The 12,285-nt window shown below is 43.1% G+C and overlaps 1 protein-coding gene across 1 annotated transcript; it reads left to right on the top strand.

Annotated features, from left to right (window-relative positions):
• The first annotated feature begins 23 nt into the window (after nucleotides 1-23).
• On the top strand, nucleotides 24-6,595 carry LOC120018358 (tapasin-related protein-like). Its single transcript, XM_038961512.1, has 8 exons — nucleotides 24-139; nucleotides 315-497; nucleotides 609-887; nucleotides 1,944-2,273; nucleotides 2,555-2,890; nucleotides 5,210-5,308; nucleotides 5,462-5,478; nucleotides 6,164-6,595. The coding sequence occupies exons 1-8, from the start codon at nucleotides 94-96 to the stop codon at nucleotides 6,176-6,178; spliced, it is 1,305 nt and encodes a 434-aa protein (XP_038817440.1). The 5' UTR covers nucleotides 24-93; the 3' UTR covers nucleotides 6,179-6,595.
• The last annotated feature ends 5,690 nt before the right edge of the window (nucleotides 6,596-12,285 follow it).

Genomic DNA, 12,285 nt, shown 5'->3' with positions numbered 1-12,285 from the left:
TTCACTTGCGTCAAATTGCCGAAATGAAAGTGAAAGTTCTTGGAGTCGAATGGCACGGGGAAAGACATCTCCTGAAGACAGTTTTGTCACATTATGCGTTTAAACGTCAATATTGGTATCTGTTTATTCCTCTGTGCAGGTATTCCTACCGTATGCGAGTATTTCTCTTTCCCCAGACGGTTTCACGCATGCTGTGCTCATTCAGAGTTCTTATGAATGGACTATTTGTTAGCCGATAATTATGATTGATCTTTAAAGGTGAAGTTAAATGTTAAACTCATTGTGATTATTCTACTTATTCATCTATTTTACAGAGGTGTCAGGAATCCAGTCTTTAGAACAGGTGCCTTGGCTGCCCTGTATGCTGGTGGATGAACGTGTAAAGTTCAATGAGGGACATGCTGAAACCGAGTACCAACACAGAGACGCTGGGCTGCAGTTTGGACATCCAGGGGACAGTGCATTGAACCCTAATGCCATCACCTTCCTTGTTACAGGTGAATGAGAGAAACAGCTAAACAAATGTGAGATTTGGTTATGTTTTCTACACTGATGGTTCATGTTTGGTGTTTCAACACTGAGAGGTGCTCTTCAAACCGTGTGTTCAGGCTCTAAGGTGGACATGAGGAAGTACATTGAAGGAGCAGTAGTGGAGCACCAGCTGCAGTGTGAGATCCGCAGGTACAGCACAGAGGGTATCCAGGTGCGTTGGCCAGGTTTAGGAGCCCAGGATCACGACATCTGGTTCACCTGCACCTTACGGCACACCGACGGCCTCTTCGTCATCACCAGCTTCCTCAGACATACCCCTGCCACGCCCACACCTGGCCAGGCAGACTACCGCAACTGGGCCGCCATCGCAGACAGAGAGACGCTAACCACCTCAAGTAATTCAAACTTTTAATGCCGTCTATTTGTTATGCAGTAGATCTCATGTCAAGCTCATTCCACGGAGGGTCGAGTGTCTGCGGGTTTTCTCGAAACACTTTTTTAAAACTTTTATTTTACTGGTCAGTTAAGAATAAATTATTATTTACAATGACGGCCAAACCCTAACCCGGACGACGCTGGGCCAATTGTGCGCCTCCCTATGGGACTCCCAATCACGGCCGGTTGCGATAAAGCCTGGAATCGAACCAGGGTCTGTAGTGACGCCTCTAGCACTGAGATGTGCTCGACCGCTGCGCCACTTGGGAGCCCAAAACTTGATTGATGAATTAAGGTCACTCATTAGCAAGGAACTCCCCTCACCTAGTTGTCTAGGCCTTAATTTAAAGGATGAACCAAAAACCTACACTCGGCCTTCTGTGGAATGAGTTTGACACCCCTGCTGTAGATGTAGACTGTACTCTGGTCCAGTGCTTCCAATTCCTGGTCATGGGGACCCCAAGGGGTGCACATTTGAGTTTTGAGCCTAGCCCTAACACCTGATTCTAATCAAATGCTTGATAAATTGATTAGTTGAATCAACTGTGTTAGTGCTAGGGCAAAAACAAAAATGTACACCCCTTGGTGTCCCCTGAACCAGGATTGGGAAGCACTGCTCTAGTCTGTAGCGTATGTCAGTGGAGGCTGCTTAGGGGAGGACGGCACATAATAATGGCTGGAACGGAGCTAATGGAATGGCATCAATCACATGAAACCATGTATTTGATACCATTCCACCTATTCCGCTCCACCAACCTCCTGGGGTCAGTGTTTCCTTTTATACCCTTGTTAATTTACTTTAGGCAGTTGTTATCTTGAGTTATGATCTATTGTAAAGTACTTCTCTCTCCTGAAAGTCTGAGTCACATTCTGTGCAGTATGTCTGTGTCACACACAACAGAATAAGTCCCTAGCTATAACCTCCCTTTTTCCCCCCAAATTCCTCCCTCTCCCTCCTCTGCACCCCATGTCCCCCTTCCTGCCCTGCCTTGGCTGTGACCTGTGTCTGTGTGTAGCTGTGATGCTAGTCTTCACCCGCACTCCCTCTGTGTGGGTGGGCCTAATGAAGCAACCGAGCCTGCACTGTCAGTTTGACGTGGACCACAAGGCAGCCGACCTGACAGTGGAATGGCGTTTGCAGCGACGCGGCGAACGCACCACGCTCTTCAGCCACTCCAGCCGCTCGGGCCAGAGGGAGGGGGGCGGGGTGGAGCTTAAGCGCATCGGTAGGGGCGACGCATCCCTGACGCTCCCCCTCACCAAGCAGAGCAGCGAGGGGACGTATGTCTGCCTTGTCTCGGTGCCTCCGCTGTTTGGCAGCCATGAAATCGCTCTGCACATCATGGGTAAGGTGGAGGGGTTAGGGGTCACGGGACATGAGGCAGATACATTTAATTGTTGAAACTTTGCTCACTCATTTGTGCTATCATTGAAAATTGAAATGATAAACAAATTACTTTTATTATCACTACCTGATATGGTATACACATGTATGAATATGTACATATCTATGACATGATGACCATAACAACCAATTAAAGATGTCATAGACTGCCATTTTGATCACTCGGTATATACCGCCAACATCCTAATTGTAATGCCAGTCATTTCTGACATCGTCCCTCAGAGCCTCCTCGCGTGTCCTTGACCGTGGACTCTGTCATCTCCTTGGTGGACACGGAGAAGCAGAAGGTGGTGTGTGAGGCAGGGGGTTACTACCCCCTGGATGTGGAGATGGAGTGGTTCAGGGAGCCCAGTGGTGGAGGTGGAGGCCTCCTACCAGAGAAGCTGGACACTGTCCTGTACTCCAGCCACCGCCACCACCAGGACGGGACCTACTCTCTGTCGGCCTTCTTCCTGCTCCACGCTTCCCTGCATGACTCGGGCTCCACGTACTTCTGCAGGGTGTCTCACAGCTCCCTGCGCATGCCCATCCGCAAGAGCTTCACCCTCATCGTCACAGGTTAGGTGGTTTAGGAACTTCTCATGAAGTCTTCAAGTAAAGGTAGTTTTCTCAGGCACAGTTGAGTACCTTACAACCCAATCTGATTACGTACAGTGATACAGTATGTGTTCATACACATTTCTGCAGATTTACAGAAGCATATTTTAAATATACAGTTGAAGTCAGAAGTTTACATACACTTAGGTTGGAGTCATTAAAACTCATTTTTCAACCACTCCACAAATTTCTTGTGAACTAACTATAGTTAACAAACTATAGACATCTACTTTGTGCATGACACAAGTCATTTTTCCAACAATTGTTTACAGACAGATTATTTCACTTATAATTCACTGTATCACAATTCCAGTGGGTCAGAAGTTTAGATACACTAAGTTTTGACTGTGCCATTAAACAGCTTGGAAAATTCCAGAAAATGATGTCATGGCTTTAGAAGCTTCTGATTGGCTAATTGACATCATTTGAGTCAATTGGAGGTGTACCTGTGGATATATTTCAAGGCCTACCTTCAAACTCAGTGCATCTGCGTTGAAATCAGCCAGGTCCTCAGAAAAAAATTGTAGACCTCCACAAGTCTGGTTCATCCTTGGGAGCAATTTCCAAATGCCTGAAGGTACCACGTTCATCTGTACAAACAATAGTACGCAAGTATAAACACCATGGGACCATGCAGCCGTCATACTGCTCAGGAAGGAGACGCGTTCTGTCTCCTAGAGATGAACGGACTTTGGTGCGAAAAGTGCAAATCAATCTCAGAACAACAGCAAAGGACCTTGTGAAGATGCTGGAGGAAACATTTACAAAGGTATCTATATCCTCAGTAAAACGAGTCCTATATTGATATAACCAGACAGGCCACTCAGCAAGGAAGAAGCCACTGCTCCAAAACCGCCATAAAAAAGCCAGACTACGGTTTGCCACCGTACATGGGGACAAATACCGTACTTTTTGGAGAAATGTCCTCTGGTCTGATGAAACAAAAATGGCCATGAAGACCATCGTTTAGTTTGGAGGAAAAGGGGGGAGGCTTGCAAGCCGAAGAACACCATCCCAAACGTGAAGCACGGGGGTGACAGCATTGTGTTGTGGGGGTGCTTTGCTGCAGGAGGGACTGGTGCACTTCACAAACTAAATGTCATCATGAGGCAGGAAAATTGTGGACATATTGAAGCAACATCTCAAGACATCAGTCAGGAAGTTAAGGCTTGGTCGCAAATGGTTCTTCCAAATGGACAATGACCCCAAGCATACTTTCAAAGTTGTGGCAAAATGGCTTAAGGACAACAAAGTCAAGGTATTGGAGTGGCCAACACAAAGCCCTGACCTCAATCCTATATAAAATTTGTGGGCAGAACTGAAAAAGCGTGAGCGAGCAAGGAGGCCTACAAACCTGACTCAGTTACACCAGCTCTGTCAGGAGGAATGGGCCAAAATTCACCCTACTTATTGTGGGAACCTTGTGGAAGGCTACGCGAAACGTTTGACCCAAGTGAAACAATTTAAAGGCAATGCTACCAAATACTAACTGAGTGTATGTAAACTTCTGACCCACTGGGAATGTGATGAAAGAAATAAAAGCTGAAAGAAATCATTCTCTCTACTATTATTCTGACATTTCACATTCTTAACATGAAGTGGTGATCCTAACTGACCTAAAACAGGGAATTTTTACTTGGATTAAATGTCAGGAATTATGAAAAACTGACTTTACATGTTTTGGCTAAGGTGTATGTAAACTTCCGACTTCAACTGTACACAGTTGAGTCAAGTTGCCTGGATGTCCTTTTGGCGGTCGACCATTCTTGATACATACGGGAAACTGTTGAGCATGAAAAACCTAGCACCATTGCAGGTGTTCACACAAACCGCTGTGCCTGGCACCTACTAACATACCACGTTCAAAGGCACTAAAATATTTTGTCTGGCCCATTCACCCTCTGAATGGCACACATACATAATCCATGTCTCAATTGTCTCAAGGCTTAAAAATCCTCCTTTAACCCGTCTCACCCCCTTCATCTACACTGATTGAAGTGGATTTGACAAGTGACATCAATAAGGGACCATAGCTTTGACCTGGATTCACCTGGTCAGTCTATGTCAAGCAGGTGTTCTGAAGGTTTTGTATACGCCGTGTTTATATAGTCTTCAGAGGATATTGATCCAAACACATACTATACTGTATGCAGCACCAATTCATGGCCACTTGATGGCAGCCCCAATACATACAGTATGCACTGTAGTATGCTTTGAGAGGAGAACATACCACAAAAAACTGCATTGACTGATACAACTTTGGTTGTTGTGTTTTATCAGAGGTTGACAGTTGGAACTTGCTGTGGTTGTTCTTTGGCTGTGGATTCATCCTGGTCATGGTGGCCACTTTGTGTGTGATGCTACCCCGCCTGAGCTCAGGTGAGCGTCTCTAGTTCTCCACCGACTCTGGCCTTTACCTTTTAGTCATTGCCAGGTTCAGTTTTGTTGATGAGTTCACCCAATTGAGATCTTGCTAGTTGTTGTTTGCTTGCTAGGACAACCTTTTGAACTTTTACTGTTTTTCTTTCACAGCAAGAAAAGCAAACAAGGTGGGTACATCTTCATACATAACGCGGGTGTGCGTGTTTTCAAGTGTTATTAGTCGTATATACGGGATGCGCATGGTATACATCATCAAACGAAATGCTTACTTGCAGATTTCGTCTCGACAATGCAACAACCATAAGAAATAATAAAATATAAGAATATGAACATAAAGTAAATGGCAGTAGAATACAATAAATATTTTAGCATAAGTATAATACAGGAAGGCAAAATATATAGTCCAATATTTACATGTGTATTGGGGGGAGAGAAGTGTTTAAACTGAGCAGTATATTAAGAGTTTGGTAGCAGCAGCTGTGATGTGTGTGTAGAATGAATGTAGGGTTGTCACGATACCAGCATTGCGATACTCCGAGGTATCGTGGCAAGGAAACAAAACATGAAGCAGACTACATTTCCTGATGGAAAACAGTCCTAATGTTGGAAACAAGCAGCCTTATGTTGTCACCCAGAATCACATGTTTCTTTAACAAGCTATAGCACACAATATTATACATAAAGCAGTCTGCTTTGTGTTTTCCTTTTTGCCATGGAGAATCAGGTATTGTAGTATCGCAATTCTGGTATCGTGACAACCCAACATGACTGTATACGTGTGGGTGAGAGAGAGAGAGAGAGAGAGAAAGACTTCCCTGCTCATTGTGTGTGTTCTGTGTCTCTCCTGTTCAGAGAAAGCCCTACTGAGAGAACATGCCAGAGTGGTTAGAGCTGATCTCCATGGATACAGACAGTCCATTCCTACCCTCCTTCTTCTCCTCCTTCTCCATCTCAGTACTTCTCTATCAGGGGGTTTATTTCGGGAATGTGGGTATAGTGTGTGTCCATCAAGTCATTTGATATAGGGTAATGTTTCTCCCGATTCTACCATTATAAAAGTACAGTAAATATAGAGAGATTGATCATGTGTTTTTCATTATTTGGGAACGAGGGACTATCCCACAAGGTCATAGTACTGCTCTATGATAATACCACTCTAAGATTGTGTAAGGTAGCTTAATTTTGCTATGACAAATACTTGACATGGAATAATGATTTTCTTTTATAAAAATGCATGATCATGTTTGATATGAAAATGTGCACTAAGAAATGTATTTGTTTGAAGTTGTTGTTTTCATTTGTATTTAATAGTTGCTGTTGTTTTGACTGTTTTTGCTCTAGAGAGTTCTACTAAGTTAGCGGGTCAGAGAGAGTGTGTGATGTCATGTCCAATCAAGCTTTATTTATACAGCACATTTCCGTCATGGAATGCAACGCAATGTGCTTCACAGGAAGAAAAACAATGAAAATAAAAACTGAAATATTTACTACACAAGAGGATAAAAACAGAAAGAATAACAATGAAAACTGAAACACTATAAAGCACCCTAAGGAAAAGCAATGCTGAAAAGGTGTGTTTTAAGATCTCTTTTAAATATGTCCACAGTTTTGGCCCCCCTTGGATTCTCTGGCAGGCCATTCCAGAGGCTGGGGGCATAATAACTGAAGGCTGCCTCTCCATGCGTCTTGGTCCTAGGCTTTGGGATAGTTAAAAGGCCAGTGCCAGAGGACCTAAGGGACCTACTGGGTACGTAACTTAAAAGCATGTCTGACATGTATTGGGGTGCACAATTGTGGATTGATTTAAAAACCAATAGAAGAATATTAACATTAATTCTAAAACTCATAGGCAGCCAGTGCAGAGGCCTTAAAACCTTTGTAATATGTGCTCTCCCTCTGGTCTTGGTCTGCAGCATTCTGTATGTTTAGCTGTTGACCAATGGCTTTCTTGGGCAGACTAGACAGAAGAGCAGAAGTCAAGCCTGCTTGTAATAAAAGCATGGATGAATCTTTATGTATTAGCCTGCGAGAGAAACGGCCGCACCTTGGCAATGTTCCTCAGGTGGTAAAAAGCTATTTTGGTCACATTCCTAATGTGTGATTCGAAATTGAGTTCAGAATCTAAAATGACGCCTAGGTTTTTTACCTGGTGTTTTATCTTTATTGCCCATGAAATTAAAATGTGCGGCCAGATTCTCTCTGTGTGCTTTGGCTCCAACAATAAGTACCTCAGTCTTGATTTAGCTGGAGGTTAGCTGAAGTTGTGAGCCATCCATGTCTTTAAATCACAAATACAGTCTAATAATATATCCTTGGAGCTAAAATCCTTTGGTGCCACAGAAATGTAAAGTTGTGTATCGTCTGTCTAGCAGTGAAGTGCAATGCTGTGCTTTCTGATAACACTGCCAAGAGGCTGTCTGTTTGGATGTGGCCTTTTTCAACCTTACTGGAGCTCTAGCATCAATGGTTGCCCTTAATTTCCTATTAAAGTTGTCAACTAAATCCTACAAGAGGACTGCAGAATAGGTGATGGAGTATTGTTCATGCATTCATTAAAATCTGTAGCAACTTCAGAGTTTTTAAATAGCGTTTCTTCTTAATAATGCGTTCAATATTACCCTGCGCTATGGTCAACAGGGTAGTAAAAAAATCCACTGTGGTGATCTGATAAAGCAACATCAACAATACAGGATATGTCAGTAGAAAGCCTCTTGGTAATAACCAGGTCCAGAGTATGGCTGTGGTTATGGGTGGGCCCAGTAACATGTTGGATACAGTCCATAGAGCTCAAAAGATTCATCAATTCAATGGCCTTGGAGTCAGTCTCTTTGTCAACATGAATATTAAAATCACCCAAAACAATGATTTAATCATAGTTCTCAAGGACAATAAACAATAGTTTAGAGAAATCTGTAAAGGAAGTGGGGCAGTGTTTTGGTGGCCTATACAGGGTTATGGCCAGCACTGGTGGCTGACATTTAAAAAGTATAGCATCAAACGAAGTCGCCAACGAAATGTCCTTACAGCTGATGGCATTAGTAAAAATAGAGGCTGTCCCCCCCACCATTTTTCCCTTTTCTGATAGAGTATGAAAAGCTGTAGTTCGATGTGTTCGACACACTATTGTCTGTCTTCTGCTGAAAACCAATCTGTTTCCTAGCTGGAAGCCTCATAGGCTTTGGAGTATTCTTGGTTATAAGGTCTTTAGTACCCTACAAATGGAGAAATACTGTGCCAAAACCCTATCTCTCAGTTGCTACATAGTCAAGTATACCATAAACCAGGGTACTCAAGTACTATTTGAGAAGGTCTGGTCATACATATTTCCGAGATGGCAAAGGTCCGGATGGATAATGTAATTTATCGGCGTAGTAACAAACCCCCACCTCGCGACCCCAAACTGCACAGCCCTCTTGTTGGCGGAGAGAAAATGTTGCAGTTTTAAAGCTAATTTCCTGCAATTCTATGCGTTCTTCAATGTCTTCTGTGTGTTTATATGATACCGGGGGTTGATGCCCAAAACATAGAACATTTTAATTATTTATTTTTTACTCGGGACGTGCCGTCCGTATTGACCCCGTTCTGAGTCCGGATCCAGTCCGCGGTCCACCAGGTGAGTATGGAAACCATAAACACTTCACTCTGGAATGGCAGCTGTTCTCAAAGGGCACGTTGTACACCACTCACCCTCACCATCACCCTCTCTTACACTTATTCAACCCCTCATTCACTAGCCCGCTTTTCCACTTTCAAGCTTATATATGTATATACTCAAGTGAACCTCCCATATTCTGCCATTCACCAAGGCATTGAAGAGATATCCCATCCAGAAAAATACTTGATTCTTCAGTGTTTCATGCCACTGCACGGACGGTGGGTCTTGAGAGGCAGAGCTCCCCACCCCAGCACTTAATTTCACCCAAGAGTAGATGCTCAGTGGCTGACTCTGGGTCTACAGTCAACAGACAGGCATGCACTCCAGAGCTGTCCAGTGGAGTACATGCCAATGCCCTGCTAGTGCAAATGCCAAGCCATACCTCTGGACTCTAGTGTTGGCACATGGGGAGAAGTGTGGCTCTGGAGAGGCTATCATCACAGAGCAGAGCCAGTGTAAAGCTGCGTGCCTGGTGGGTCAGGAGTCAGCTGAGGGCCAGGGCTCCGCTCTGCCACACAGCCCAGCTCAGAGCTCCACCAGTGGAAAGGGCTGTAATGGGATCAGGAGGCTCAAGGATGCACAGAGTAGACCCACGGGTAGTTCTAACTAAGCATCTGCTTCCTGTAAACTATGATGATGCACAATCTGGGGTCAGGATTGGTTGTGGTCTAGCTCTATTATAGTCAACTATTGTTGTGGGTTATATATTTAGTCCCTCAGATGGACTCCATTGAATATAAACTGGGAAAGTGAAGAGACAGATCTGGATGGTAACTTCCCTTCAGTAAATGTTTCCAGATGAGTTTTCGGAGATATAGTCCTTCATCAAGGGATTGTCAAAAAATCTAGGTGTAGCAAGTGTATTTGCAACAATGATTCATGCCAATTGTTGAAAAGCATGTTCCTCTTAAGAAACTGAGAACTGTGAGCCCCTGGATTGATGATGAATTGAAAAATTGTATGGTTCAAAGAAATTATGCAAAAGAGGTGGCAAACAAGTCCGGCTGCTCAGCTGATTGGTTGGCATACTGTAAATTGAGAAATGACATAAAACCCAATGGAAAAATACTTTGGAGTACCTTCAATGATATCATGGGCAGAAAACCCAATTAATCTCCAACGTTCATTGAATTTGATGGGTATAACAAATTGGAAAAACTCAGATGTGAAATGACAACATTGAACAGTGAACCATCATATTTTTGTATAAAATATCTAATAATGAAGTAGAAGGATTGTTGTTTTGAATTTCGTCAAGTTAGTGTGAGAGAGGTGGAAAAACTATCCATCAATAATGATGAGTCACCAGGTATAGACAACCTTGATGGGAAACTATTGAGAATGGTAGGGACTGTATTGCTACCCCTATTTGGTATATATTTATCCAAAGCCTAAAGGAGTGTGTTTGTCCACAGGTGTGGAAGGAAGCTAAAGTCATTCCACTGCCTAAAAATAGTAAAGCACCCTTTAGTGGCTCTAACAGCCGCCCAATCAGTTTGCTGCCTGTTCTTAGTAAACTGATGGAGAGGATTGTTTGACCAAATACAATGCTATCTTTCAGAGTACACGACTTTCAGCATGCATATAGAGAAGAGCGCTCAACTTGAATTCCACTAACTCAGATGACTGATGATTGGTTAAAATAAATGGATAATAAGATGATAGTTGGAGCTGTATTGTTATATTTCAATGCTGCCTTTTATGTTATTGATCATAAATTGTTATTAAAAAAACTAACTTGCTATGGCTATATATCACCTGCCATCACGTGGTTGGAGAGTTATTTATCCAATAAAACCCAGAGAGTGTTCTTCAATGGAAGCTTCTCTAACATCAGATATGTACAGGGCAGTTGTCTTGGGCCGCTACTCTTCTCTATTTTAACAAGTGATTTGCCACTGGTCTTCCACAAAGCTAGAATGACTATGTATGTGGATGATTCCACACTCTACATGTCAGCACCCAAAGCCATTGAGCTCACGGAAATGTAAAATAAGGAGTACAGTCAGTATCAGAATGGGTGATTTAATAATAAACTGGTCTTAAATACATTTAAAACTAAAAGCATTGTATTTGTTTCAAAACATTCTCCTAAACCTCAACTGGAGTTGTGTATGAAGGGTGTGACCATTGAGCAAACTGAGGAAGCTAAACTCCTAGGTATAACATTGGATGGTCAATTATCATGGGCAAGTCATATTGACAAAATTGTTTTGAAGATTGGGAGTGGTATGTATGTTGTAAAAAGATGTTCTGTGTTTTTAGACACATCAACTGTACTAGTTGTTCAGGCTCTGTATTTATAAAGCCTTTTTTACATCAGCAGATGTCACAAGGTGCTATACAGAAACCCAGCCTAAAACCCCAAACAGCAAGCAATGCAGATGTAGAAGCACGGTGGCTAGGAAAAACTCCCTAGAAAGGCAGGAACCTAGGAAGAACCCTAGAGAGGAACCAGGCTCTGAGGGGTAGCCCATCTTGATTACTGTCCAGTAATATGGTCAAGTGCAGCATAGAAAGACTTAGCAAAGCTGCAGCTGGCTCAAAACAGAGCAGCACGCCATGCCCTTACTTGCACATACAGGACTGTCATCAACACCATTCATGCCAGTCTTTCCTGGTTGAGGGTTGACTAGAGATGATCTGCTTCTCTCCCTAGTTTTTATCAGAAATATTACTGACTAAAATTCCAGATTGTCTGCATAATCAAATAACATTCAGCTCAGACACCCATACATACCCCACAAGACATGCCACCATGGGTCTCTTCACAGTCCCCAAGTCCAAAACAAATTCACGGCAACGGACAGTTTTATACAGAGCTATGATCGCATGGAACTCCTTTCCAGCTTACTCAAGCATACAGCAAAATTACCTTTAAAAACAGATTTAAAAACAACTAATGGAAAGGCGGGGACGGTGAGAGGGGACACGCAAACACACAGACACACTAACACAAATTGATAATTTTTTGGTGACATTTTTTTGTATATCATTGTATTTTACATTTGTGTGACTGTCTTATCAGTGTTTTGTTTCTTGTCATGTCGTGTTTTTTGTGGACCCCAGGAAGAGTAGCTGCTGCTTCTGCTAAAGCTAATGGGGATCCAAATAAACAAATAAGTATACAGAGGACAACTCAACTGAGTTGAGTCAGTCTGTCAGGGATAAAAATTTGCCAGAAGGATAAACAGAGTTTAGGTGGGACCAGATGGAAGGGCTGTTGAGTTGCCCTCATCCCTGGTCCCCTGTCTACAAACAGTCTACCCTGGGACCCATGGGGCCTCTCTGCTGCTGCTGAAAGGGCATGTGGTGTGGC

The sequence above is a fragment of the Salvelinus namaycush genome, chromosome 23, assembly GCF_016432855.1.
Source record: "Salvelinus namaycush isolate Seneca chromosome 23, SaNama_1.0, whole genome shotgun sequence".
NCBI lineage: Eukaryota > Metazoa > Chordata > Actinopteri > Salmoniformes > Salmonidae > Salvelinus > Salvelinus namaycush.
This window is presented reverse-complemented; position numbering and strand designations above follow the sequence as displayed.